Source organism: Oncorhynchus masou, unplaced genomic scaffold (assembly GCF_036934945.1).
Source record: "Oncorhynchus masou masou isolate Uvic2021 unplaced genomic scaffold, UVic_Omas_1.1 unplaced_scaffold_1060, whole genome shotgun sequence".
Lineage (NCBI taxonomy): Eukaryota > Metazoa > Chordata > Actinopteri > Salmoniformes > Salmonidae > Oncorhynchus > Oncorhynchus masou.
Genome location: NW_027000307.1, coordinates 80964 through 107344, shown reverse-complemented (window position 1 = coordinate 107344; position 26381 = coordinate 80964). Strand labels below are relative to the sequence as shown.

Below are 26381 nucleotides of genomic sequence, written 5' to 3'. Positions count from 1 at the left end.
CGTCTGCCTCTACCCAAACCCGCCACTGAGGAACGGCTCGCGCAGGTGCCGCCCTGGGCGTCTGCCTCTACCTAAACCGCCACTGAGGAACGGCTCGCGCAGGTGCCGCCCTGGGCGTCTGCCTCTATCCAAACCGCCACTGAGGAACGGCTAGCACAGGTTGACTACCTGGTGGATAGTTTTGATCATCTGAATTCGCTCAACGTGTCAAAGAAAGGGAGGGGGAACCATCGATTTGGACAGTGGGACAAAGTGGATGACCTTCAAGATGAAGCTTACCGTTCAAGATGAAGTTTACCGTTTCTAACAGGAGGCTTGACATCGAGGTAAAAACAGTTTTAAGTTGGATGTTCGGCGGATATTCGCGCATTCAAACACTGGAGCCACAGGCTCCAAATAAGTGTCATGATGTTGGACAAAATTGCGCACAACATTGCACAGGTTTTATTTTCACGATTTGGACATTAATTCGCTTTCCAAAGTGAATAAACATCTGGAAATGTGAGCAGCATTTTGTATTTCTAGTGGAATTACTTAGGGAGCGTAAACAAAGTACAAACTTTTTTTTTTACATTCGAATTTCAATAGCTCCTTGGTCATGTGACCTACTTGACTCAAGTTTCAGAATATCCACTGACTACCCTTCTATATTGCACACCCTTTAGTTTGTTCACTAAGCATAGGAAAACATTGAAATTAATTTTACTATTAACTATAACTTTTTGTACTTGACTTAAAACGAATTGCCGGTTTCCAAAAAAACCATGCTGATGAAGCTGGAAACAATTATCGAGAACCAATTCAGTTTTTTGTTCCCAGAACTTCCCACAACAATCTGTTGTAAATCACAGGATTCAGGATAATGGGGAAACCGACACTCACTTTTGTCTGTCATTTTTTATCCATTACTAGTTAAAGGTTAAATAAGAATAAATAAAAACTTCCGTTCCCTGTGGGGGGGGGGGGGGACCTCAACACCAAGGTCCTCAGGCAAAATTGCTACCAATGATGTTCTCTACCATTACAGCTTGAGAGGGAGGAGGGGTCTTTCCAGGTCCTGGTGATTTGCTGGTAAATAACCAGTAAGTTCAATATTAACCTACACAGAGTACAAAACATTAGGAACACCTTCGTAATATTGAGTTGAACCCCCCTTTTCCCTCAGAACAGCCTCAATTCATCGGGACATGGACTCTAAGGTGTTGAAAGTGTTCCACGTGGATGCTGGCCCATGTTGACTCTACAAGGTGTTGAAAGTGTTCCACAGGGATACTGGCCCATGTTGACTCTACAAGGTGTTGAAAGCGTTCCACAGGGATGCTGGCCCCATGTTGACTCTACAAGGTGTCCAAAGCGTTCCACAGGGAAGCTGGCCCATGTTGACTCTACAAGGTGTGGAAAGCGTTCCACAGGGATGCTGGCCCATGTCGACTCTACAAGGTGTGGAAAGCGTTCCACAGGGATGCTGGCCCATGTTGACTCTACAAGGTGTGGAAAGCGTTCCACAGGGATGCTGGCCCATGTCGACTCTACAAGGTGTCCAAAGCGTTCCACAGGGATGCTGGCCCATGTCGACTCTACAAGGTGTCCAAAGCGTTCCACAGGGATGCTGGCCCATGTTGACTACAAGGTGTCCAAAGCGTTCCATAGGGATGCTGGCCCATGTCGACTCTAAGGTGTTGAAAGCGTTCCACAGGGATGCTGGCCCATATTGACTCTAAGGTGTTGAAAGCGTTCCACAGGGATGCTGGCCCATGTTGACTCTACAAAGTGTTGAAAGCGTTCCACAGGGATGCTGGCCCCATGTTGACTCTACAAGGTGTTGAAAGCGTTCCACAGGGATGCTGGCCCATGTTGACTACAAGGTGTCCAAAGCGTTCCATAGGGATGCTGGCCCATGTCGACTCTACAAGGTGTCCAAAGCGTTCCACAGGGATGCTGGCCCCATGTTGACTCTACAAGGTGTGGAAAGCGTTCCACAGGGATGCTGGCCCATGTTGACTCTACAAGGTGTGGAAAGCGTTCCACAGGGATGCTGGCCCATGTTGACTCCGATGCTTCCCCACAGTTGTATCAAGTTGGCTGGATGTCCTTTGTGAATGGCCCACCACACAAAGGAAACTGTTAGAGCGTTAAAAACCCAGCAGCGTTGTAGTTCTTTGACACAAACCCTCTGGCACCTCAATTTTTTTTCTTGCCAGTTCCCTCTCTGAATGGCACACATACACAATCCATGTCTCAAGGCTTAGACATCCTTCTTTAACCTGTCTCCTCCTCTTCATCTACACTGATTTGAAGTGGATTTAACAAGTGACATCAATAAGGGATCATAGTTTTCACCTGGTCAGTCTCATGGAAAGAGCAGGTGTTCTTAATGTTTGTCCCACTCAGTGTACACACACTTCACAACACTACACACAACACAACATTACAATTCAAGTTGAAACTGAGATTTCATAGGGTCAGATGTCAAAAATGCACCGAGACATGCAGAGGTATGATTTATGCATTTTTATTGTTCAGTTTAAATGCATTTTAGGTTTTTATTTTCCCTGTTACGGCAAAGTATCTAAGAATATTCCCGACGTTAAAAATCTAGTTTGGCCTTCAGATACAGATAATAACGTTTAGGCTGTTTTTCACGGTTTATCTTCCTTGTTCTTGTTCTGAAATGACTGAAGACCTGAAATGAAGGACAGTACTGTTTAAATGCTGCTGATATCACTTCCTGTTTACAGATGTAAAAGGCAGAGGTATGATGATGTAGTACACGTTAACTTTCCACTCTACACACGTTGTGTATGATATAGTACACGTTGGGTATGATGTAGTACACATGCCTACCTTCCACTCTACACAACATTTCAGTTTGACTGATCTCTAATGACCTTAGTGATTCTAAGGTACTGACTGACTAGTTTAACCCAAACAACACAGAGACAGAAAGGTATGCAGACAGACAGAGGATCAGATCACCACAGACAGATTTGGTCTTTGTTCATGTCCCCATCCACTAACACACAGTAGACCGTCCCCATCCGCTAACACACAGTAGACCGTCCCCATCCACTAACACACAGTAGACCGTCCCCATCCGCTAACACACAGTAGACCGTCCCCATCCGCTAACACACAGTAGACCGTCCCCATCCGCTAACACACAGTAGAACGTCCCCATCCACTAACACACAGTAGAACGTCCCCATCCGCTAACACACAGTAGACCGTCCCCATCCGCTAACACACAGTAGACCGTCCCCATCCACTAACACACAGTAGACCGTCCCCATCCGCTAACACACAGTAGACCGTCCCCATCCGCTAACACACAGTAGACCGTCCCCATCCACTAACACACAGTAGACCGTCCCCATCCACTAACACACAGTAGACCGTCGTTCCCATCCGCTAACACACAGTAGACCGTCCCCATCCACTAACACACAGTAGACCGTCCCCATCCACTAACACACAGTAGACCGTCCCCATCCACTAACACACAGTAGACCGTCCCCATCAGCTAACACACAGTAGACCGTCCCCATCCGCTAACACACGGTAGACCATCCGCTATCACAGTAGACCGTCCCCATCCGCTAACACACAGTAGACCGTCCCCATCCGCTAACACACAGTAGACCGTCCCCATCCGTTAACACACAGTAGACCGTCCCCATCCACTAACACACAGTAGACCGTCCCCATCCACTAACACACAGTAGACCGTCCCCATCCGCTAACACACGGTAGACTATCCGCTATCACACGGTAGAGCCGTCCCCATCCGCTAACACACAGTAGACCGTCGTTCCCATCCGCTAACACACAGTAGACCGTCCCCATCCGCTAACACACGGTAGACCATCCGCTAACACACGGTAGAGCCGTCCCCATCCGCTAACACACAGTAGACCGTCCCCATCCGCTAACACACAGTAGACCGTCCCCATCCACTAACACACAGTAGACCGTCCCCATCCACTAACACACAGTAGACCGTCCCCATCCACAGTAGACCGTCCCCATCCACTAACACACAGTAGACCGTCCCCATCCACTAACACACAGTAGACCGTCCCCATCCACTAACACACAGTAGACCGTCCCCATCCACTAACACACAGTAGACCGTCCCCATCCGCTAACACACAGTAGACCGTCCCCATCCGCTAACACACAGTAGACCGTCCCCATCCACTAACACACAGTAGACCGTCCCCATCCGCTAACACACAGTAGACCGTCCCCATCCGCTAACACACAGTAGACCGTCCCCATCCGCTAACACACAGTAGACCGTCCCCATCCACTAACACACAGTAGACCGTCCCCATCCGCTAACACACAGTAGACCGTCCCCATCCGCTAACACACAGTAGACCGTCGTTCCCATCCGCTAACACACAGTAGACCGTCCCCATCCACTAACACACAGTAGACCGTCCCCATCCACTAACACACAGTAGACCGTCCCCATCCACTAACACACAGTAGACCGTCCCCATCCACTAACACACAGTAGACCGTCGTCCCCATCCGCTATCACACAGTAGATCGTCCCCATCCACAGTAGACCGTCCCCATCCACTAACACACAGTAGACCGTCCCCATCCGCTAACACACGGTAGACCGTCCCCATCCACTAACACACAGTAGACCGTCGTTCCCATCCGCTAACTCACAGTAGACCGTCGTTCCCATCCGCTAACACACAGTAGACCGTCCCCATCCACTAACACACAGTAGACCGTCCCCATCCACTAACACACAGTAGACCGTCCCCATCCGCTAACACACAGTAGACCGTCCCCATCCACTAACACACAGTAGACCGTCCCCATCCACTAACTCACAGTAGACCGTCCCCATCCGCTAACACACAGTAGACCGTCCCCATCCACTAACACACAGTAGACCGTCCCCATCCGCTAACACACAGTAGACCGTCCCCATCCGCTAACACACAGTAGACCGTCGTTCCCATCCGCTAACTCACAGTAGACCGTCCCCATCCACTAACACACAGTAGACCGTCCCCATCCACTAACACACAGTAGACCGTCCCCATCCACTAACACACAGTAGACCGTCCCCATCCACTAACACACAGTAGACCGTCGTTCCCATCCACTAACACACAGTAGACCGTCCCCATCCACTATCACACAGTAGATCGTCCCCATCCACTATCACACAGTAGACCGTCCCCATCCACTAACACACAGTAGACCGTCCCCATCCGCTAACACACGGTAGACCGTCCCCATCCACTATCACACAGTAGATCGTCCCCATCCACAGTAGACCGTCCCCAGCCACTAACACACAGTAGACCGTCGTTCCCATCCGCTAACTCACAGTAGACCGTCGTTCCCATCCGCTAACACACAGTAGACCGTCCCCATCCACTAACACACAGTAGACCGTCCCCATCCACTAACACACAGTAGACCGTCCCCATCCACTAACACACGGTAGACCGTCCCCATCCACTATCACACAGTAGATCGTCCCCATCCACAGTAGACCGTCCCCATCCACTAACACACAGTAGACCGTCCCCATCCACTAACACACAGTAGACCGTCCCCATCCACTAACACACAGTAGACCGTCCCCATCCACTAACACACAGTAGACCGTCCCCATCCACTAACACACAGTAGACCGTCCCCATCCGCTAACACACAGTAGACCGTCCCCATCCACTAACACACAGTAGACCGTCCCCATCCACTAACTCACAGTAGACCGTCCCCATCCGCTAACACACAGTAGACCGTCCCCATCCACTAACACACAGTAGACCGTCCCCATCCGCTAACACACAGTAGACCGTCCCCATCCGCTAACACACAGTAGACCGTCGTTCCCATCCGCTAACTCACAGTAGACCGTCCCCATCCACTAACACACAGTAGACCGTCCCCATCCACTAACACACAGTAGACCGTCCCCATCCACTAACACACAGTAGACCGTCGTTCCCATCCACTAACACACAGTAGACCGTCCCCATCCACTATCACACAGTAGATCGTCCCCATCCACTATCACACAGTAGACCGTCCCCATCCACTAACACACAGTAGACCGTCCCCATCCGCTAACACACGGTAGACCGTCCCCATCCACTATCACACAGTAGATCGTCCCCATCCACAGTAGACCGTCCCCATCCACTATCACACAGTAGACCGTCCCCATCCACTAACACACAGTAGACCGTCCCCATCCACTAACACACAGTAGACCGTCGTTCCCATCCGCTAACTCACAGTAGACCGTCGTTCCCATCCGCTAACACACAGTAGACCGTCCCCATCCACTAACACACAGTAGACCGTCCCCATCCACTAACACACAGTAGACCGTCCCCATCCGCAAACACACAGTAGACCGTCCCCATCCACTAACACACAGTAGACCGTCCCCATCCACTAACTCACAGTAGACCGTCCCCATCCGCTAACACACAGTAGACCGTCCCCATCCACTAACACACAGTAGACCGTCCCCATCCGCTAACACACAGTAGACCGTCCCCATCCACTAACACACAGTAGACCGTCGTTCCCATCCGCTAACACACAGTAGACCGTCCCCATCCACTAACACACAGTAGACCGTCCCCATCCACTAACACACAGTAGACCGTCCCCATCCACTAACACACAGTAGACCGTCGTTCCCATCCACTAACACACAGTAGACCGTCCCCATCCACTATCACACAGTAGATCGTCCCCATCCACTATCACACAGTAGACCGTCCCCATCCACTAACACACAGTAGACCGTCCCCATCCGCTAACACACGGTAGACCGTCCCCATCCACTATCACACAGTAGATCGTCCCCATCCACAGTAGACCGTCCCCATCCACTAACACACAGTAGACCGTCGTTCCCATCCGCTAACTCACAGTAGACCGTCGTTCCCATCCGCTAACACACAGTAGACCGTCCCCATCCACTAACACACAGTAGACCGTCCCCATCCACTAACACACAGTAGACCGTCCCCATCCACTAACACACAGTAGACCGTCCCCATCCGCTAACACCACGGTAGACCGTCCCCATCCACTATCACACAGTAGATCGTCCCCATCCACAGTAGACCGTCCCCATCCACTAACACACAGTAGACCGTCGTTCCCATCCGCTAACACACAGTAGACCGTCCCCATCCGCTAACACACGGTAGACCGTCCCCATCCGCTAACACACGGTAGACCGTCCCCATCCACTATCACACAGTAGATCGTCCCCATCCACAGTAGACCGTCCCCATCCACTAACACACAGTAGACCGTCGTTCCCATCCGCTAACTCACAGTAGACCGTCGTCCCCATCCGCTAACACACAGTAGACCGTCCCCATCCACTAACACACAGTAGACCATCCGCTAACACACAGTAGACCGTCCCCATCCACTAACACACAGTAGACCGTCCCCATCCACTAACACACAGTAGACCGTCCCCATCCGCTAACACACAGTAGACCGTCGTTCCCATCCGCTAACACACAGTAGACCGTCGTTCCCATCCGCTAACACACAGTAGACCGTCCCCATCCGCTAACACACAGTAGACCGTCGTTCCCATCCACTAACACACAGTAGACCGTCCCCATCCGCTAACACACAGTAGACCGTCCCCATCCGCTAACACACAGTAGACCGTCCCCATCCGTTAACACACAGTAGACCGTCCCCATCCGCTAACACACAGTAGACCGTCCCCATCCGCTAACACACAGTAGACCGTCCCCATCCGTTAACACACAGTAGACCGTCCCCATCCACTAACACACAGTAGACCGTCCCCATCCACAGTAGACCGTCCCCATCCGTTAACACAGTAGACCGTCCCCATCCGTTAACACACAGTAGACCGTCCCCATCCGTTAACACACAGTAGACCGTCCCCATCCACAGTAGACCGTCCCCATCCGTTAACACACAGTAGACCGTCCCCATCCGCTAACACACAGTAGACCGTCCCCATCCACTAACTCACAGTAGACCGTCCCCATCCGTTAACACACAGTAGACCGTCCCCATCCACTAACACACAGTAGACCGTCCCCATCCACTAACACACAGTAGACCGTCCCCATCCGCTAACACACAGTAGACCGTCCCCATCCGCTAACACACAGTAGACCGTCCCCATCCACTATCACACGGTAGACCGTCCCCATCCGCTAACACACAGTAGACCGTCCCCATCCGCTAACACACAGTAGACCGTCCCCATCCGCTAACACACAGTAGACCGTCCCCATCCGCTATCACACATTAGACCGTCCCCATCCGCTAACACACAGTAGACCGTCCCCATCCGCTAACACACAGTAGACCGTCCCCATCCACTAACACACAGTAGACCGTCCCCATCCACTAACACTCAGTAGATCGTCCCCATCCACAGTAGACCGTCCCCATCCGCTAACACACGGTAGACCGTCCCCATCCGCTATCACACAGTAGACCGTCCCCATCCGCTATCACACAGTAGACCGTCCCCATCCGCTATCACACAGTAGACCGTCCCCATCCGCTAACACACAGTAGACCGTCCCCATCCGCTAACACACAGTAGACCGTCCCCATCCGCTAACACACGGTAGACCGTCCCCATCCGCTAACACACAGTAGACCGTCCCCATCCACTAACACACAGTAGACCGTCCCCATCCACAGTAGACCGTCCCCATCCACTAACACACAGTAGACCGTCCCCATCCACTAACACACAGTAGACCGTCCCCATCCGCTAACACACAGTAGACCGTCCCCATCCGCTAACACACAGTAGACCGTCCCCATCCGCTAACACACAGTAGACCGTCCCCATCCGCTAACACACAGTAGACCGTCCCCATCCGCTATCACACAGTAGACCGTCCCCCTAACACACATCCGTCCCCATCCGCTAACACACAGTAGACCGTCCCCATCCGCTAACACACAGTAGACCGTCCCCATCCGCTATCACACAGTAGACCGTCCCCATCCGCTAACACACAGTAGACCGTCCCCATCCGCTAACACACAGTAGACCGTCCCCATCCGCTAACACACGGTAGACCGTCCCCATCCACTAACACACAGTAGACCGTCCCCATCCGCTAACACACAGTAGACCGTCCCCATCCGCTAACACACAGTATGTGACTCAAATGACCCAAAATTATCTGTGTGGCAAGTCAGTAAGGTTGGCTCTTTCTGTTTCTGTAGTGTGAGGCAGGACACTAGTCTATCTCCTGTTTCTGTAGTGTGAGGCAGGACACTAGTCAATCTCCTGTTTCTGTAGTGTGAGGCAGGACACTAGTCTATCTCCTGTTTCTGTAGTGTGAGGCAGGACACTAGTCTATCTCCTGTTTCTGTAGTATGAGGCAGGACACTAGTCTATCTCCTGTTTCTGTAGTATGAGGCAGGACACTAGTCTATCTCCTGTTTCTGTAGTGTGAGGCAGGACGCTAGTCAATCTCCTGTTTCTGTAGTGTGAGGCAGGACACTAGTCAATCTCCTGTTTCTGTAGTGTGAGGCAGGACACTAGTCTATCTACAGCTTCTGTAGTGTGAGGCAGGACACTAGTCTATCTCCTGTTTCTGTAGTGTGAGGCAGGACACTAGTCTATCTACAGCTTCTGTAGTGTGAGGCAGGACACTAGTCTATCTCCTGTTTCTGTAGTGTGAGGCAGGACACTAGTCTATCTCCTGTTTCTGTAGTGTGAGGCAGGACACTAGTCAATCTCCTGTTTCTGTAGTGTGAGGCAGGACACTAGTCAATCTCCTGTTTCTGTAGTGTGAGGCAGGACAGGACACTAGTCTATCTACAGTTTCTGTAGTGTGAGGCAGCTTGATGTACAAGTACCCCCCCCCTGGACAGGACGCTAGTCTATCTCCTGTTTCTGTAGTGTGAGGCAGCTTGATGTACAAGTACCCCCCCCCCTGGACAGGACGCTAGTCTACCGCAAGGTCCTATGGACAGTGGTCTGGCCAAAAGCAGTGCACTACATAGGGAATATTGGTGCCATTAGGGACGTAATGACGATGATGGTAAAATAGAAGGTATTAGTGTCCGTCCCCACCCTCAAATCAGGAGCTACATGGCCAACTGGTCTGGTCCAGAGATGGTTCTAGAACCTGCACTTCATTCTATAATTGTTCTGTCATGTGACCTGGCACTTCCTGTAGTTCCTGTCTGTATCACAGCCACAAAGTCAGGGCATTGGCTATATCGTAAAAAATTCATGAAAACAAACATGTGCTTTTTGGTCTTCATTTAAGGTTAGGCATTAGATTATCATTGTGGTTAGGTTTAAAATCAGATTTTAAGAATAAACATTTTAGAAATAGACGGGGTTTAGCCATAATTATGACTTTGTGGCTGTATTAACTAGTAACGACCAAAAGGAGGCATTTTGTGACAGTAGCTGCAGTTACAGACAGACGGATCACTAATGTGACCAATAGAAACAGAGAGAGAGAGCAGGTCAGACCCGCCCCCATCAACATAACAGCCATTCACAGAGGTGGACCTTCATTGTGCACCATTTCATGATGAATCAACACATCTTTACACTCCACAGACAGACAGGCGGTGTCTGAAGCAGCACCCTATTCCCTGCATAGTGCACTACTTTTGACCAGAGCCCTATGGGCCCTATGGGCCCTATGCACTATGTAGGGAATAGGGTGTCATTTCAGACAATCACATGGAGGGTGTTAGTCTAGTGTCCCATATCCAACTACACCAGTGTGTCTATCCCATATCCAACTACACTGTCCGTCCCATATCCAACTACACCTGTGTCTGTCTGTCCCATATCCAACTACACCAGTGTCTGTCTGTCTGTCCCATATCCAACTACACCAGTGTCTGTGTGTCTGTCTGTCCCATATCCAACTACACCAGTGTCTGTCTGTCTGTCCCATATCCAACTACACCAGTGTCTGTCTGTCTGTCTCTGTCTGTCTGTCTGTCTCATATCCCACTACACCAGTGTCTGTCTGTCCCATATCCAACTACACCAGTGTCTGTCTGTCTGTCCCATATCCAACTACACCAGGGATCCTCCCTATATACTGCTCCTATACACACCTGTCTGTCTCTACACCAGCTCTGGTCCAGTGTGTTACGTGTGGCTTGCTGAAGCTGAACCTGCCACACGTAACACCCTGGACCAGAGCCATCTCCACGTCAATCCTGGTCTACTACTCACGGTTCATATTCACGCACTATGCTTTAAAAACATAACTTTAAAAATAATGATATATTTCAGGTATATTAAATCATCTTATATGAAAACACAAAAGTAAAAGTTACCCTTCTCCCCATGTACAGTGGGTATCGGAAGTATTCACCCACCCTGGGATTTGAACATTTTGTTTTGTGTCACAAAGTGGGATTCAATGGAACTTTTTGGCCGAAATACAAAGCCTTCTGTTTGGTGCAAATTCAATACAACGCATCACTAACTGCCTCCTTATTTTCCAGCATGGTGGTGGCTGCATCATGGTATGGGTATGCTTGACTTCGGCAAATACTGGGGAGTTTTTCAGGATAAAACAGAAAGCAAAATCCTAGAGGAAAACATGTTTCCCTCTGCATTCCAGCAGACACTGGTAGATGATTCCCCCTGCCGGCAGGACAAGAACCTAAAACACAAGGCCAAATCTACACTGGGAGTCACTTACCAAGAAGATATTGAATGTTCCTGAGTAGCCTAGTTACAGTTTTGACTTAAATCTGCTTGAAGATCTATGGCAAGACTTGAAAATTACTGTCTAGCCATGATCGCCAACACATTGACAGAGCTTGAACAACTTTTAAATGAATAATGTGCAAATATTGCACAATCCAGGTGTGCAAAGCCCTTAAGCCTGGTTCACATTGGCAGTTTGAAGTGACTCAAATCCTATTTTATTGCATTTTTTGGTGCTTTTTCCTGAAGTCTGAACAGTCAAAAAGCACATGGAATCGGACACTTCAATCCACATACAGATATGATTTCTGGCCAAGCAACTTGTCTGAACGGTCAAATCGGATTTATTTGTAATCACATGATATTTAGACTGTTCTTTGCCATATCTTGTTGCTTGCTAGCTACTCTGTTGACAGGTTGACAAGAACATGTGGTAGCTAACTAGCGTGTTAATTTACAAATGAATTCGTGAATGTGCTAGAAAACAGATGTAGGAGCTTAATTTGATCAATCTTTTGTTGCTGAGAAATTTCCTGCATGTGCACATTTGTAGTGTACTCAAGGTTTGAAAAGGCTTCTAAAGTTGTTAATTTCCACTTTAAAATGTCCAATTTGATTCGCCCTAAAGAAAAAATGTATCAACCATTAATTATAATTCACATTTCCTGTTGCTGCAGGATTCTTTTTCTGCTTTAGGAAACTGGCTCAAATTAAGATCCTACATCTGTAAACAGCTCGCTAGCTAAGTGACTCTTGTGGCTAGCCAAAAAGGACTAGTTTTAAAAAGTTGGATCATCTTGTCTTTTGAGGCTTTAAGTATTTGTACTCTATGATATTGAACACTGAAAAGCATCTGAGAAATGTCCATTCAGGCATCGTTGTCACGTTTGCTTGTCATACATAACTAGTGAATGATAGGAAGCACCACCACCAATCAGCCTACACCACTGCACACACATCCATCAGTGCCATGTTAGCTAATGACGGCTGTGTGAACACGTACAAATCTGATGTGGTCACTTGTAATTGCTTGGACAGGCAGTATTTCAAAACTGATTTGAGCATTTAAAGGTCTGCAGTGTGATAATGGCTTTACATACTTACCCATGAAGACTCACAGCTGTAATGACTCACCCATGAAGACTCACAGCTGTAATCACTGCCAAATGTTTTTCTAACGTGTATTGACTCAGGTAGGTGAATACTTATCTAATGAACAGTGTTTTATTTTGAATTAACAATCAAAAATCAAAAAGAATAATATAATTTTTCCCGTTTGACATTAGAGTATTGTGTAAATCAATTACAAAAAAAACATCACAATGAATTCAATTTCAATCCCAGTCTGTAACGCAAAAACAATATGAACAAATACTGACTCTATGATGTATGATCATACATGTCTATACATCCCTCCCAAACCCCAAACAGTTGCTAAGGTAACAACATGTCCATGCAGTACCTGTTTATATTGCAGCTGAATTCTTGTTTATATTTTAGTTATATTTCAAACATGTGGAAAAGCTTGATAGGTGGTTTAACTTGTTCTCTCTTTTCATAGAGCTATTATAACGTAGACAGAGTAAAGGAATAACAATCTGGGATTTACAGGGAACAAGATTCTTCTTCTAGCTCAGTCCTGTCTGTGTGGCACGAGAGGAGACGAGAGGAGGCGAGAGGAGAGGAGACGAGAGGAGGCGAGAGGAGACGAGAGGAGACGAGACGGAGAGCGAGAGGAGGCGGCGAGAGGAGGCGAGAGGAGAGGAGACGAGAGGAGGCGAGAGACGAGACGTGAGGCGAGAGGAGACGAGAGGAGAGGAGACGGGAGGCGGGAGGAGACGGAGGAGGCGAGAGGAGGCGAGAGGAGGCGAGAGGAGACGAGACGAGAGGAGGCGAGAGACGAGACGTGAGGCGAGAGGAGACGAGAGGAGGCGAGACGAGACGAGAGGAGACAGGCCGAGTTCTGTGTCGTATTCATTAGTGCCATAATGAACGTTTCTTATTGTATCATAAGAACGTTTCAGGTCCGTTTGGTTTGTAGGGTCCATATAGTCTGTAGACTGTAGCCTTGATGGGTCCATAGTCTGTAGTCAGTCTGTAGACTGTAGCCTTGATGGGTCCATAGGCTGTAGTCAGTCTGTAGACTGGGACCTTGATGGGTCCATAGGCTGTAGTCAGTCTGTAGACTGGGACCTTGATGGGTCCATAGGCTGTAGTCAGTCTGTAGACTGGGACCTTGATGGGTCCATAGGCTGTAGTCAGTCTGTAGACTGTAGCCTTGATGGGTCCATAGGCTGTAGTCAGTCTGTAGACTGGGACCTTGATGGGTCCATAGGCTGTAGTCTGGGACCTTGATGGGTCCATAGGCTGTAGTCAGTCTGTAGACTGGAACCTTGATGGGTCCATAGGCTGTAGTCAGTCTGTAGACTGTAGCCTTGATGGGTCCATAGTCTGTAGTCAGTCTGTAGACTGGAACCTTGATGGGTCCATAGGCTGTAGTCAGTCTGTAGACTGGGACCTTGATGGGTCCATAGGCTGTAGTCAGTCTGTAGACTGGGACCTTGATGGGTCCATAGGCTGTAGTCAGTCTGTAGACTGGGACCTTGATGGGTCCCATTGCCTGGGCAGCTCGGCCCAAGTCCTCCTCTTCCCCCTAGCTACCACTCACCCGTCAGTTTGGTGCTTTCGTCCCGTTTGGGCGGGGCAGGGCGCGGCCCCCGCCGTAACGTTGCATAGCCTGAGGACATGTACCCGTGGCCCCCGCCCTGCCCCCCCCTATGTTGATCCGGAGGGGGTGGAGGAGGCAGGGCCATGTCGTCCATGGAGACCGGTTCCAGCCGGGAGGAAGCGTGCCGCGTGAGGGAGCCGTGACGTGAGATGGACTTCCTCTTCAAGGTCCGGTTCAGGTCCTCCAGGAAGTTTGGTTGGACCGAGGAGAGGGTACCGCCCCCCTTAGGTACCCCGGGGGAGGTGGGGGGCAGGGGACAGGCAAAGGAGGCTGGGGGGGTATGCTGGTGCTGGTATGGGGGGGACAGGGGTAAGGGCTCCTGGACCGTGTGACTCCGGGACAGCCTGTGCAGTGTCAGAGGCGGAGTCTTCTTGAGTGACTGGGTCTTCCATGATGATTGGCTGACGGGGTAGGAGATGGGCGTGGCCTGTGGCTGGGGGTTTACCACTGCGACCCTGGGGGCCCCCGGGTGGAGCTCAGAGAGGAGGGGGGGCGGGGGGAGCAGCTCAGAGTCGGGAGGAGGAGGGGGGAACTCTTCACTAGGTTGGCGGTACTGAGGAGGAGGGGGGAACTCTTCACTAGGTTGGCGGTACTGAGGAGGAGAGGGGAACTCTTCACTAGGCTGGCGGTACTGAGGAGGAGAGGGGAAGTCTCCACTAGGTTGGCGGTACTGAGGAGGAGAGGGGAAGTCTCCACTAGGTTGGCGGTACTGAGGAGGAGAGGGGAAGTCTTCACTGGGCTGGCGGTGCTGCCCTGTCTGTAGACCCTGGAGGACTAGAGGGAGAGCTGACAGGTTCAGCTTGCCTGGTTTAGGAGGAGCAGGAAGAGCAGGAGACCCCAAATCTTTAGCAGGAGATCCAGAGAAGGTGGCGGTGGGGGAGTTGCAGGAGCCGAGGCCAGGCTGGGCAAACTTACTGACCAGAGACTCCACTTTCTTAGGCTGCCTCTGGACCTGGGCCTCTTCCTGGTACTCCCCTGAAGAGTTAGACTTGATGGAGGAGGCGCGCTGGGGAGTGGGAGGGGGCCCCCTCTTCCCGAAGGAGCCGGTTGATGAGGTGGAGGGAGACTTCTTAATGGGGGAGCACATCTCAGAAGGAGGGAGAGGAGGAGGAAGGGGGAATTCAGGGGACTGAGGCGGGATCTGACCCCCTGGCTGCCATCTTGGTTTAGCCTTGACCGCCGGGGGAGACTGTGGGGGCAGGGGGGCTCCTGGGAACTGGTTGACTATCTGTTTGGCCAGGGAGGGAGTGGGGGAGATGGGGGCGGACAGAGGGAGGGTTTTAGAGGAGAAGATGTGCTGTTTGGGCATTGTGGAAGGCGGCTGATTGGGCGAATGGCCTGTAGAGAAGCTTTGCTGCTTTTTCATTGGACCAGAAGGAGGGTAGGGCGACACTGGGGACAGGGGGATCCCTGGACCAAAGGTCTTAGGAGCGGTCTGGGGCGGGAAGACACCAGAGAAGGTTTTGGGAGGTGTGGGGGGTGGCAGTATGGGGGACAGGGGGGAGAGGGCAGGAGGGGGAGGAGGAGGAGGGGACTCAGGTTGGCCATCCAGCTCAGAGAAATCATAGTTCATATTGGGGAATTTTTGGGCCAGGAACTGCTGCAACCCAGTGTTACTGAGAGGGGGGCACTGGTGGTCCTCTTCTGGGGGAGGAGGGGGGGGCAGTGTTTGGGCCTGGGGGGGAGGAGGGGGGATGAACTGAGGAACAGAGCTGGGGAGGCTGAACCTCAGAGAGGCCATGGCAGAGCCTGGAGCAGGCATGGAGCAAGGGGGAGGAGGAGGAGGGTTGCTCGGAGCCAATGGCATGGTGTTGTAGTTAGTGGGAGCCAATGGGAGCGTGTTGTAGTTGGGTTTGACAGACTGGAGGGGCGGGGCCGGAGGGCCTTGCTGCTGGCCCATTGGTTGGGCACTGTAATTATTGGCAGCCTGGTTGGCGCCACCCTGCAGGCGGGCGATGGTGCTGTACTTGACAAAGTTGGTAGGAGCAGCCTGGTGAGCGGGGTGGGGAAGTGGGGGAGGAGAAGGAGGTGGAGGGTCGGGGGGAGAGTGGGAGGATTCGGGGGAGACACTGGTGTAGCTGGTTCGGGATGGGGGGGCTGACTGGTGCATGGAGGGCAACATCAGGGGATAGGGTCTGCTCACTGACTCCATCCTCAACTAGAGAGAGATAGAGACGAGAGAGAGAAAGAGAGAGAGAGAGAAAGAGAGAGAGACACAGAGAGCGAAAGACAGAGACGAAAGAGAGCGAGTGAGCGAGACACAGAGAGAGAGAGAGAGAGAGAGAGGAGACAGAGAGCGAGAGACAGAAATGAGAGAGCGAGACAGACACAGAGAGCGAGAGACAAAGAGACGAGAGAAAGAGCGAGAGAGAGAGCAAGAAAGAGAGCGAGACAGAGACACAGAGAGCGAGACAGACAGAGAGCGAGAGACAGAGAGGGGAGAGAGAGAGCGAGACACAGAGAGTGAGACAGAGACAAAGAGAAAGACATGTATCTGTGTTAGATGATATTGTATTAATGATTTAATTACTACTATGCTAGAAAACAAAAACATGATGTTATTTGAAAAACTTTGCCACACAGGGGAAAACATGTTAATTTGTCTCGTATTGAACACTGGAAGACATGTTCATTTGTCACTATATTGAGGCATTACATTCAGCAGAAAACAAAAACAAATAAATGGACAACTGGGCTAGAACTGGGCTTCTGAAACACAAGAGTAGAACTGGGCTAAGGTGAGGTAAGGTGAGGAATACTGAGGCAGGTCAATAGAGACAGGTGAGGAATACTGAGGCAGGTCAATAGAGACAGGTGAGGAATACTGAAGCAGGTCAATAGAGACAGGTGAGGAATACTGGGGCAGGTCAATAGAGACAGGTGACAGGTGAGGAATACTGGGGCAGGTCAATAGAGACAGGTGACAGGTGAGGAATACTGGGGCAGGTCAATAGAGACAGGTGAGGAATACTGGGGCAGGTCAATAGAGACAGGTGAGGAATACTGGGGCAGGTCAATAGAGACAGGTGACAGGTGAGGAATACTGGGGCAGGTCAATAGAGACAGGTGACAGGTGAGGAATACTGGGGCAGGTCAATAGAGACAGGTGACAGGTGAGGAATACTGAGGCAGGTCAATAGAGACAGGTGAGGAATACTGAGGCAGGTCAATAGAGACAGGTGACAGGTGAGGAATACTGAGGCAGGTCAATAGAGACAGGTGAGGAATACTGAGGCAGGTCACTAGAGACAGGTGAGGAATACTGAGGCAGGTCAATAGAGACAGGTGAGGAATACTGAGACAGGTGACAGGGTAAGGTGAGGAATACTGAGACAGGTGACAGGGTAAGGTGAGGAATACTGAGACAGGTGACAGGGTAAGGTGAGGAATACTGAGACAGGTGACAGGGTAAGGTGAGGAATACTGAGACAGGTGACAGGGTAAGGTGAGGCTGTCAGTACAGGTGGAGGCGGTACCTCATCCTGGGTGCCTCTCTTCCAGGCCTCGGAGAAGATGGAGCTGACCTGGCTCTGAGATCGGCTGTGGCCTGACAGGTTGTTCTCTGACACAGCAACACCACTATCACTACTGCAGTGGGTCGACTGGGACTCTGGAGGGACAGAGAGGAGGGAGGGAGAGAGAGATTGAAGAGGGGGGAGGGAGAGAGGAAAGAGGGAGGGAGAGAGGAAAGGGGGAGGGAGAGGTAGGAGGGAGGGAGAGGTAGGAGGGAGGGAGAAGTAGGAGGGAGGGAGAGGTAGGAGGGAGGGAGAAGAGAGGGAGAAAGGGAGGGGAGAGGAGTAGGGAGAGAGAGAGGGAAGGAGGGAGGAGAGGGAGAGAGGAAAGAGGGGGAGAGGGGTAGGAGAGAAGAAGGAAGGGAGGGGAGAGGAGTAGGGAAGGAGGGAAGGAGGGAGGAGACAGAGGAATGAGAATTAGAGCAAGTAGAAATCTTATACATACTGCTAAGTCAGTGGGTAACTGCTGCCAGGTTAGTGTCTCATCAATTCCAATTCAGTCATTTCAGGAAGTAAACTGAAATTCATGAAATTGTACTTCCTGAAATGACTGAATTGAGATAAGAATCGACCTCAGCCCTGCTATATGTGTGTTGTTGTGTCTGTCCACCACCACTCACCAGGCAGGCTGGAGGAGCTGGATCCAGACTTGATAGAGGAGCTAGAGAGAGAAGACCAGTCGTAGGCTGCCTCAGTCCTCTTCATAGCCTCCTGGTAGTTCACATACAGGGTCTTCCCATACTGGAGACAGAGACACATAGGTCAACAGACAACATGGGTGTATTGATTAGTCGGGCAGGTGTATTGATTAGCCGGTCAGGTGTATTCATTAGCCGGTCAGGTGTATTGATTAGCTAGTCAGATGTATTCATTAGCCGGTCAGGTGGTCAGGTGTATTCATTAGCCGGTCAGGTGGTCAGGTGTATTGATTAGCCGGTCAGGTGTATTCATCAGCCGGTCAGGTGTATTCATCAGCCGGTCAGGTGTATTCATCAGCCGGTCAGGTGTATTGATTAGCTAGTCAGATGTATTCATTAGCCGGTCAGGTGGTCAGGTGTATTCATCAGCCGGTCAGGTGTATTCATCAGCCGGTCAGGTGGTCAGGTGTATTCATCAGCCGGTCAGGTGTATTCATCAGCCGGTCAGGTGTATTCATTAGCCGGTCAGGTGTATTCATTAGCCGGTCAGGTGTATTCATCAGCCGGTCAGGTGGTCAGGTGTATTCATCAGCCGGTCAGGTGTATTCATTAGCCGGTCAGGTGTATTCATCAGCCGGTCAGGTGTATTCATCAGCCGGTCAGGTGGTCAGGTGTATTCATCAGCCGGTCAGGTGTATTCATCAGCCGGTCAGGTGTATTGATTAGCTAGTCAGATGTATTCATTAGCCGGTCAGGTGGTCAGGTGTATTCATTAGCCGGTCAGGTGTATTCATTAGCCGGTCAGGTGTATTCATTAGCCGGTCAGGTGTATTCATTAGCCGGTCAGGTGTATTCATTAGCCGGTCAGGTGTATCGATTAGCCGGTCAGGTGTATCGATTAGCCGGTCAGGTGTATCTATTAGCCGGTCAGGTGTATCTATTAGCCAGTCAGGTGTATCCATTAGCCGGTCAGGTGTATTCATTAGCCGGTCAGGTGTATTCATCAGCCGGTCAGATGGTCAGGTGTATTCATTAGCCGGTCAGGTGTATTCATTAGCCGGTCACGTGTATTCATTAGCCGGTCAGGTGTATCCATTAGCCGGTCAGGTGTATCCATTAGCCGGTCAGGTGTATTCATTAGCAGGTCGGGTGTATTCATTAGCCGGTCAGGTGTATCCATTAGCCGGTCAGGTGTATTCATTAGCCGGTCGGGTGTATTCATTAGTCGGTCATGTGTATTCATCAGCCGGTCAGGTGTATTCATCAGCGGTCAGGTGGTCAGGTGTATTCATTAGCCGGTCAGGTGTATTCATTAGCCGGTCAGGTGTATTCATCAGCCGGTCAGGTGTATTCATTAGCCGGTCAGGTGTATTCATTAGCCGGTCACGTGTATTCATTAGCCGGTCAGGTGTATCCATTAGCCGGTCAGGTGTATCCATTAGCCGGTCAGGTGTATTCATTAGCAGGTCGGGTGTATTCATTAGCCGGTCAGGTGTATTCATTAGCCGGTCAGGTGTATGGATTAGTCGGTCATGTGTATTCATCAGCCGGTCAGGTGTATTCATCAGCCGGTCAGGTGGTCAGGTGTATTCATTAGCCGGTCAGGTGTATTCATTAGCCGGTCAGGTGTATTCATCAGCCGGTCAGGTGTATTCATTAGCCGGTCAGGTGTATTCATTAGCCGGTCAGGTGTATTCATTAGCCGGTCAGGTGTATTCATTAGCCGGTCAGGTGTATTCATTAGCCGGTCAGGTGTATTCATCAGCCGGTCAGGTGTATTCATTAGCCGGTCAGGTGTATTCATTAGTCGGTCAGGTGTATTCATCAGCCGGTCAGGTGTATTCATCAGCCGGTCAGGTGGTCAGGTGTATCCATTAGCCGGTCAGGTGTATTCATCAGGTGGTCAGGTGTATTCATCAGCCGGTCAGGTGTATTCATCAGCCGGTCAGGTGTATTCATCAGCCGGTCAGGTGGTCAGGTGTATTGATTAGCCGGTCAGGTGTATTCATTAGCCGGTCAGGTGTATTCATTAGCCGGTCAGGTGTATTCATTAGTCGGTCAGGTGTATTCATCAGCCGGTCAGGTGTATTCATCAGCCGGTCAGGTGGTCAGGTGTATTCATTAGCCGGTCAGGTGTATTCATCAGCCGGTCAGGTGTATTCATCAGCCGGTCAGGTGTATTCATCAGCCGGTCAGGTGGTCAGGTGTATTCATTAGCCGGTCAGGTGTATTCATCAGCCGGTCAGGTGTATTCATCAGCCGGTCAGGTGTATTCATTAGCCGGTCAGGTGTATTCATCAGCCGGTCAGGTGTATTCATCAGCCGGTCAGGTGTATTCATCAGCCGGTCAGGTGTATTCATCAGCCGGTCAGGTGTATTCATCAGCCGGTCAGGTGTATTCATTAGCCGGTCGGGTGTATTCATTAGCCGGTCGGGTGTATTCATTAGCAGGTCAGGTGTATTCATTAGCCGGTCAGGTGTATTCATTAGCGGTCAGGTGTATTGATTAGTCGGTCATGTGTATTCATCAGCCGGTCAGGTGTATTCATCAGCCGGTCAGGTGTATTCATTAGCCGGTCAGGTGTATTCATTAGCCGGTCCGGTCTGGTGTATTCATTAGTCGGTCAGGTGTATTCATCAGCCGGTCAGGTGTATTCATCAGCCGGTCAGGTGTATTCATTAGCCGGTCAGGTGGTCAGGTGTATTGATTAGCCGGTCAGGTGTATTCATCAGCCGGTCAGGTGTATTCATCAGCCGGTCAGGTGTATTCATCAGCCGGTCAGGTGTATTCATTAGCCGGTCAGGTGTATTCATCAGCCGGTCAGGTGTATTCATCAGCCGGTCAGGTGGTCAGGTGTATTCATCAGCCGGTCAGGTGTATTCATCAGCCGGTCAGGTGTATTCATCAGCCGGTCAGGTGTATTGATTAGCTAGTCAGATGTATTCATTAGCCGGTCAGGTGGTCAGGTGTATTCATTAGCCGGTCAGGTGTATTCATTAGCCGGTCAGGTGTATTCATTAGCCGGTCAGGTGTATTCATTAGCCGGTCAGGTGTATTCATCAGCCGGTCAGGTGTATTCATTAGCCGGTTAGGTGTATTCAGGTGATTAGCGGTCAGGTGTATATATTAGCCGGTCAGGTGTATCTATTAGCCGGTCAGGTGTATTCATTAGCCGGTCAGGTGTATTCATCAGCCGGTCAGATGGTCAGGTGTATTCATTAGCCGGTCAGGTGTATTCATTAGCCGGTCAGGTGTATTCATTAGCCGGTCAGGTGTATCCATTAGCCGGTCAGGTGTATTCATTAGCAGGTCGGGTGTATTCATTAGCCGGTCAGGTGTATTCATTAGCCGGTCAGGTGTATTCATCAGCCGGTCAGGTGTATTCATTAGCCGGTCAGGTGTATTCATTAGCCGGTCAGCCTGTCAGATGTATCCATTAGCCGGTCAGGTGAATCCATTAGCCGGTCAGGTGTATTCATTAGCCGGTCAGGTGTATTCATCAGCCGGTCAGGTGGTCAGGTGTATTGATTAGCCGGTCAGGTGTATTCATTAGCCGGTCAGGTGTATTCATTAGCCGGTCAGGTGTATTCATTAGCCGGTCAGGTGTATTCATTAGCCGGTCAGATGTATTCATTAGCGGTCAGGTGTATTCATTAGCCCGGTCAGCCGGTCAGATGTATCCATTAGCCGGTCAGGTGTATTCATTAGCCGGTCAGGTGTATTGATTAGCCGGTCAGGTGTATTCATTAGCCGGTCAGGTGTATTCATCAGCCTGTCAGGTGTATTGATCAGCCGGTCAGGTGGTCAGGTGTATTGATTAGCGGTCAGGTGTATTCATTAGCCAGTCAGGTGTATTCATTAGCCGGTCAGGTGTATTCATCAGCCGGTCAGGTGTATTCATTAGCCGGTCAGGTGTATTCATCAGCCGGTCAGGTGTATTGATTAGCCGGTCAGGTGTATTCATTAGCCGGTCAGGTGTATTGATTAGTCGGTCATGTGTATTCATCAGCCGGTCAGGTGTATTCATCAGCCGGTCAGGTGTATTCATTAGCCGGTCAGGTGTATTCATTAGCCGGTCAGGTGTATTCATTAGCCGGTCAGGTGTATTCATTAGTCGGTCAGGTGTATTCATCAGCCGGTCAGGTGTATTCATCAGCCGGTCAGGTGTATTCATTAGCCGGTCAGGTGGTCAGGTGTATTGATTAGCGGTCAGGTGTATTCATCAGCCGGTCAGGTGTATTCATCAGCCGGTCAGGTGTATTCATCAGCCGGTCAGGTGTATTCATTAGTCGGTCAGGTGTATTCATCAGCCGGTCAGGTGTATTCATCAGCCGGTCAGGTGGTCAGGTGTATTCATCAGCCGGTCAGGTGTATTCATCAGCCGGTCAGGTGTATTCATCAGCCGGTCAGGTGTATTGATTAGCTAGTCAGATGTATTCATTAGCTGGTCAGGTGTATTCATTAGCCGGTCAGGTGTATTCATTAGCCGGTCAGGTGGTCAGGTGTATTCATTAGCCGGTCAGGTGTATTCATTAGCCGGTCAGGTGTATTCATTAGCCGGTCAGGTGTATCCATTAGCCGGTCAGGTGTATCGATTAGCCGGTCAGGTGTATCTATTAGCCGGTCAGGTGTATCATTAGCCGGTCAGGTGTATTCATTAGCCGGTCAGGTGTATTCATCAGCGGTCAGATGGTCAGGTGTATTCATTAGCGGTCAGGTGTATTCATTAGCCGGTCAGGTGTATTCATTAGCCGGTCAGGTGTATTCATTAGCCGGTCAGGTGTATATTAGCCGGTCAGGTGTATTCATTAGCAGGTCGGGTGTATTCATTAGCAGGTCGGGTGTATTCATTAGCGGTCAGGTGTATTCATTAGCCGGTCAGGTGTATTCATTAGCCGGTCAGGTATATTGATTAGTCGGTCAGGTGTATTCATCAGCCGGTCAGGTGTATTCATCAGCCGGTCAGGTGGTCAGGTGTATTCATTAGCCGGTCAGGTGTATTCATTAGCCGGTCAGGTGTATTCATCAGCTGGTCAGGTGTATTCATTAGCCGGTCAGGTGTATTCATTAGCCGGTCAGGTGTATTCATTAGCCGGTCAGGTGTATCCATTAGCCGGTCAGGTGTATTCATTAGCCGGTCAGGTGTATTCATTAGCGGTCGGGTGTATTCATTAGCCGGTCAGGTGTATTCATTAGCCGGTCAGGTGTATTGATTAGCCGGTCATGTGTATTCATCAGCCGGTCAGGTGTATTCATCAGCCGGTCAGGTGGTCAGGTGTATTCATTAGCGGTCAGGTGTATTCATTAGCCGGTCAGGTGTATTCATCAGCCGGTCAGGTGTATTCATTAGCCGGTCAGGTGTATTCATTAGCCGGTCAGGTGTATTCATTAGCCGGTCAGGTGTATTCATTAGCCGGTCAGGTGTATTCATCAGCCGGTCAGGTGTATTCATCAGCCGGTCAGGTGTATTCATTAGCCGGTCAGGTGTATTCATTAGTCGGTCAGGTGTATTCATCAGCCGGTCAGGTGTATTCATCAGCCGGTCAGGTGGTCAGGTGTATTCATTAGCCGGTCAGGTGTATTCATTAGCCGGTCAGGTGTATTCATCAGCCGGTCAGGTGTATTCATCAGCCGGTCAGGTGTATTCATCAGCCGGTCAGGTGGTCAGGTGTATTGATTAGCCGGTCAGGTGTATTCATTAGCCGGTCAGGTGTATTCATTAGCCGGTCAGGTGTATTCATTAGTCGGTCAGGTGTATTCATCAGCCGGTCAGGTGTATTCATCAGCCGGTCAGGTGGTCAGGTGTATTCATTAGCCGGTCAGGTGTATTCATCAGCCGGTCAGGTGTATTCATCAGCCGGTCAGGTGGTCAGGTGTATTGATTAGCCGGTCAGGTGTATTCATTAGCCGGTCAGGTGTATTCATCAGCCGGTCAGGTGTATTCATTAGCCGGTCAGGTGTATTCATCAGCCGGTCAGGTGTATTCATCAGCCGGTCAGGTGTATTCATCAGCCGGTCAGGTGTATTCATCAGCCGGTCAGGTGTATTCATCAGCCGGTCAGGTGTATTCATTAGCCGGTCAGGTGTATTCATTAGCAGGTCGGGTGTATTCATTAGCCGGTCAGGTGTATTCATTAGCCGGTCAGGTGTATTGATTAGTCGGTCAGGTGTATTCATCAGCCGGTCAGGTGTATTCATCAGCCGGTCAGGTGTATTCATTAGCCGGTCAGGTGTATTCATTAGCCGGTCAGGTGTATTCATTAGTCGGTCAGGTGTATTCATCAGCCGGTCAGGTGTATTCATCAGCCGGTCAGGTGTATTCATTAGCGGTCAGGTGGTCAGGTGTATTGATTAGCCGGTCAGGTGTATTCATAGCGGTCAGGTGTATTCATCAGCCGGTCAGGTGTATTCATCAGCCGGTCAGGTGTATTCATTAGCCGGTCAGGTGTATTCATCAGTATTCCGGTCAGGTGTATTCATCAGCCGGTCAGGTGGTCAGGTGTATTCATCAGCCGGTCAGGTGTATTCATCAGCCGGTCAGGTGTATTCATCAGCCGGTCAGGTGTATTGATTAGCTAGTCAGATGTATTCATTAGCCGGTCAGGTGGTCAGGTGTATTCATTAGCCGGTCAGGTGTATTCATTCAGGTGTATTCATCCGGTCAGGTGTATTCATTAGCCAGGGCATGTGTATTCATTAGCCGGTCAGGTGTATTCATTAGCCGGTCAGGTGTATTCATTAGCCGGTCAGGTGTATCGATTAGCCGGTCAGGTGTATCGATTAGCCGGTCAGGTGTATCTATTAGCCGGTCAGGTGTATTCATTAGCCGGTCAGGTGTATTCATCAGCCGGTCAGGTGGTCAGGTGTATTCATTAGCCGGTCAGGTGTATTCATTAGCCGGTCAGGTGTATTCATTAGCCGGTCAGGTGTATCCATTAGCCGGTCAGGTGTATCCATTAGCGGTCAGGTGTATTCATTAGCCGGTCAGGTGTATTCATTAGCCGGTCAGGTGTATTCATTAGCCGGTCAGGTGTATTCATCAGCCGGTCAGGTGTATTCATTAGCCGGTCAGGTGTATTCATTAGCCGGTCAGCGGTCAGATGTATCCATTAGCCGGTCAGGTGTATTCATTAGCGGTCAGGTGTATTCATTAGCCGGTCAGGTGTATTCATCAGCCGGTCAGGTGGTCAGGTGTATTGATTAGCCGGTCAGGTGTATTCATTAGCGGTCAGATGTATCCATTAGCCGGTCAGGTGTATTCATTAGCCGGTCAGGTGTATTCATTAGCCGGTCAGGTGTATTCATTAGCCGGTCAGGTGTATTCATTAGCCGGTCAGCCGGTCAGATGTATCCATTAGCCGGTCAGGTGTATTCATTAGCCGGTCAGGTGTATTCATTAGCCGGTCAGGTGTATTCATTAGCCGGTCAGGTGTATTCATCAGCCGGTCAGGTGTATTCATCAGCCGGTCAGGTGGTCAGGTGTATTGATTAGCCGGTCAGGTGTATTCATTAGCCGGTCAGGTGTATTCATTAGCCGGTCAGGTGTATTCATCAGCCGGTCAGGTGTATTCATTAGCGGTCAGGTGTATTCATTAGCGGTCAGGTGTATTCATCAGCCGGTCAGGTGTATTCATTAGCCGGTCAGGTGTATTCATTAGCCGGTCAGGTGTATTAATTAGCCGGTCAGGTGTATTCATCAGCCGGTCAGGTGTATTCATCAGCCGGTCAGGTGTATTCATTAGCCGGTCAGGTGTATTCATTAGCCGGTCAGGTGTAT

The 26381-nt window shown here is 50.4% G+C and overlaps 2 protein-coding genes across 3 annotated transcripts in view; one reads left to right on the top strand and one right to left on the bottom strand.

Moving 5' to 3' along the window:
- Positions 1 to 26381, top strand: part of LOC135528937 (transmembrane protein 237A-like) — a 139553-nt gene that overhangs the window by 40745 nt on the left and 72427 nt on the right. The gene's annotated exons all lie outside the window — the stretch shown is intronic.
- The window catches only part of LOC135528936 (ras-associated and pleckstrin homology domains-containing protein 1-like), a 73717-nt gene continuing 60908 nt past the window's right edge, over positions 13573 to 26381 (bottom strand). For both annotated transcript variants that reach the window (XM_064957928.1, XM_064957929.1), the window contains 3 exons: positions 18586 to 18706; positions 17930 to 18063; positions 13573 to 16611 (listed from right to left, as the gene is read on the bottom strand). In XM_064957928.1, the coding sequence (XP_064814000.1) occupies positions 14383 to 16611; positions 17930 to 18063; positions 18586 to 18706 (2484 nt within the window). In that variant the 3' untranslated portion in view covers positions 13573 to 14382. The remainder of the gene's footprint in view (positions 16612 to 17929; positions 18064 to 18585; positions 18707 to 26381) is intronic.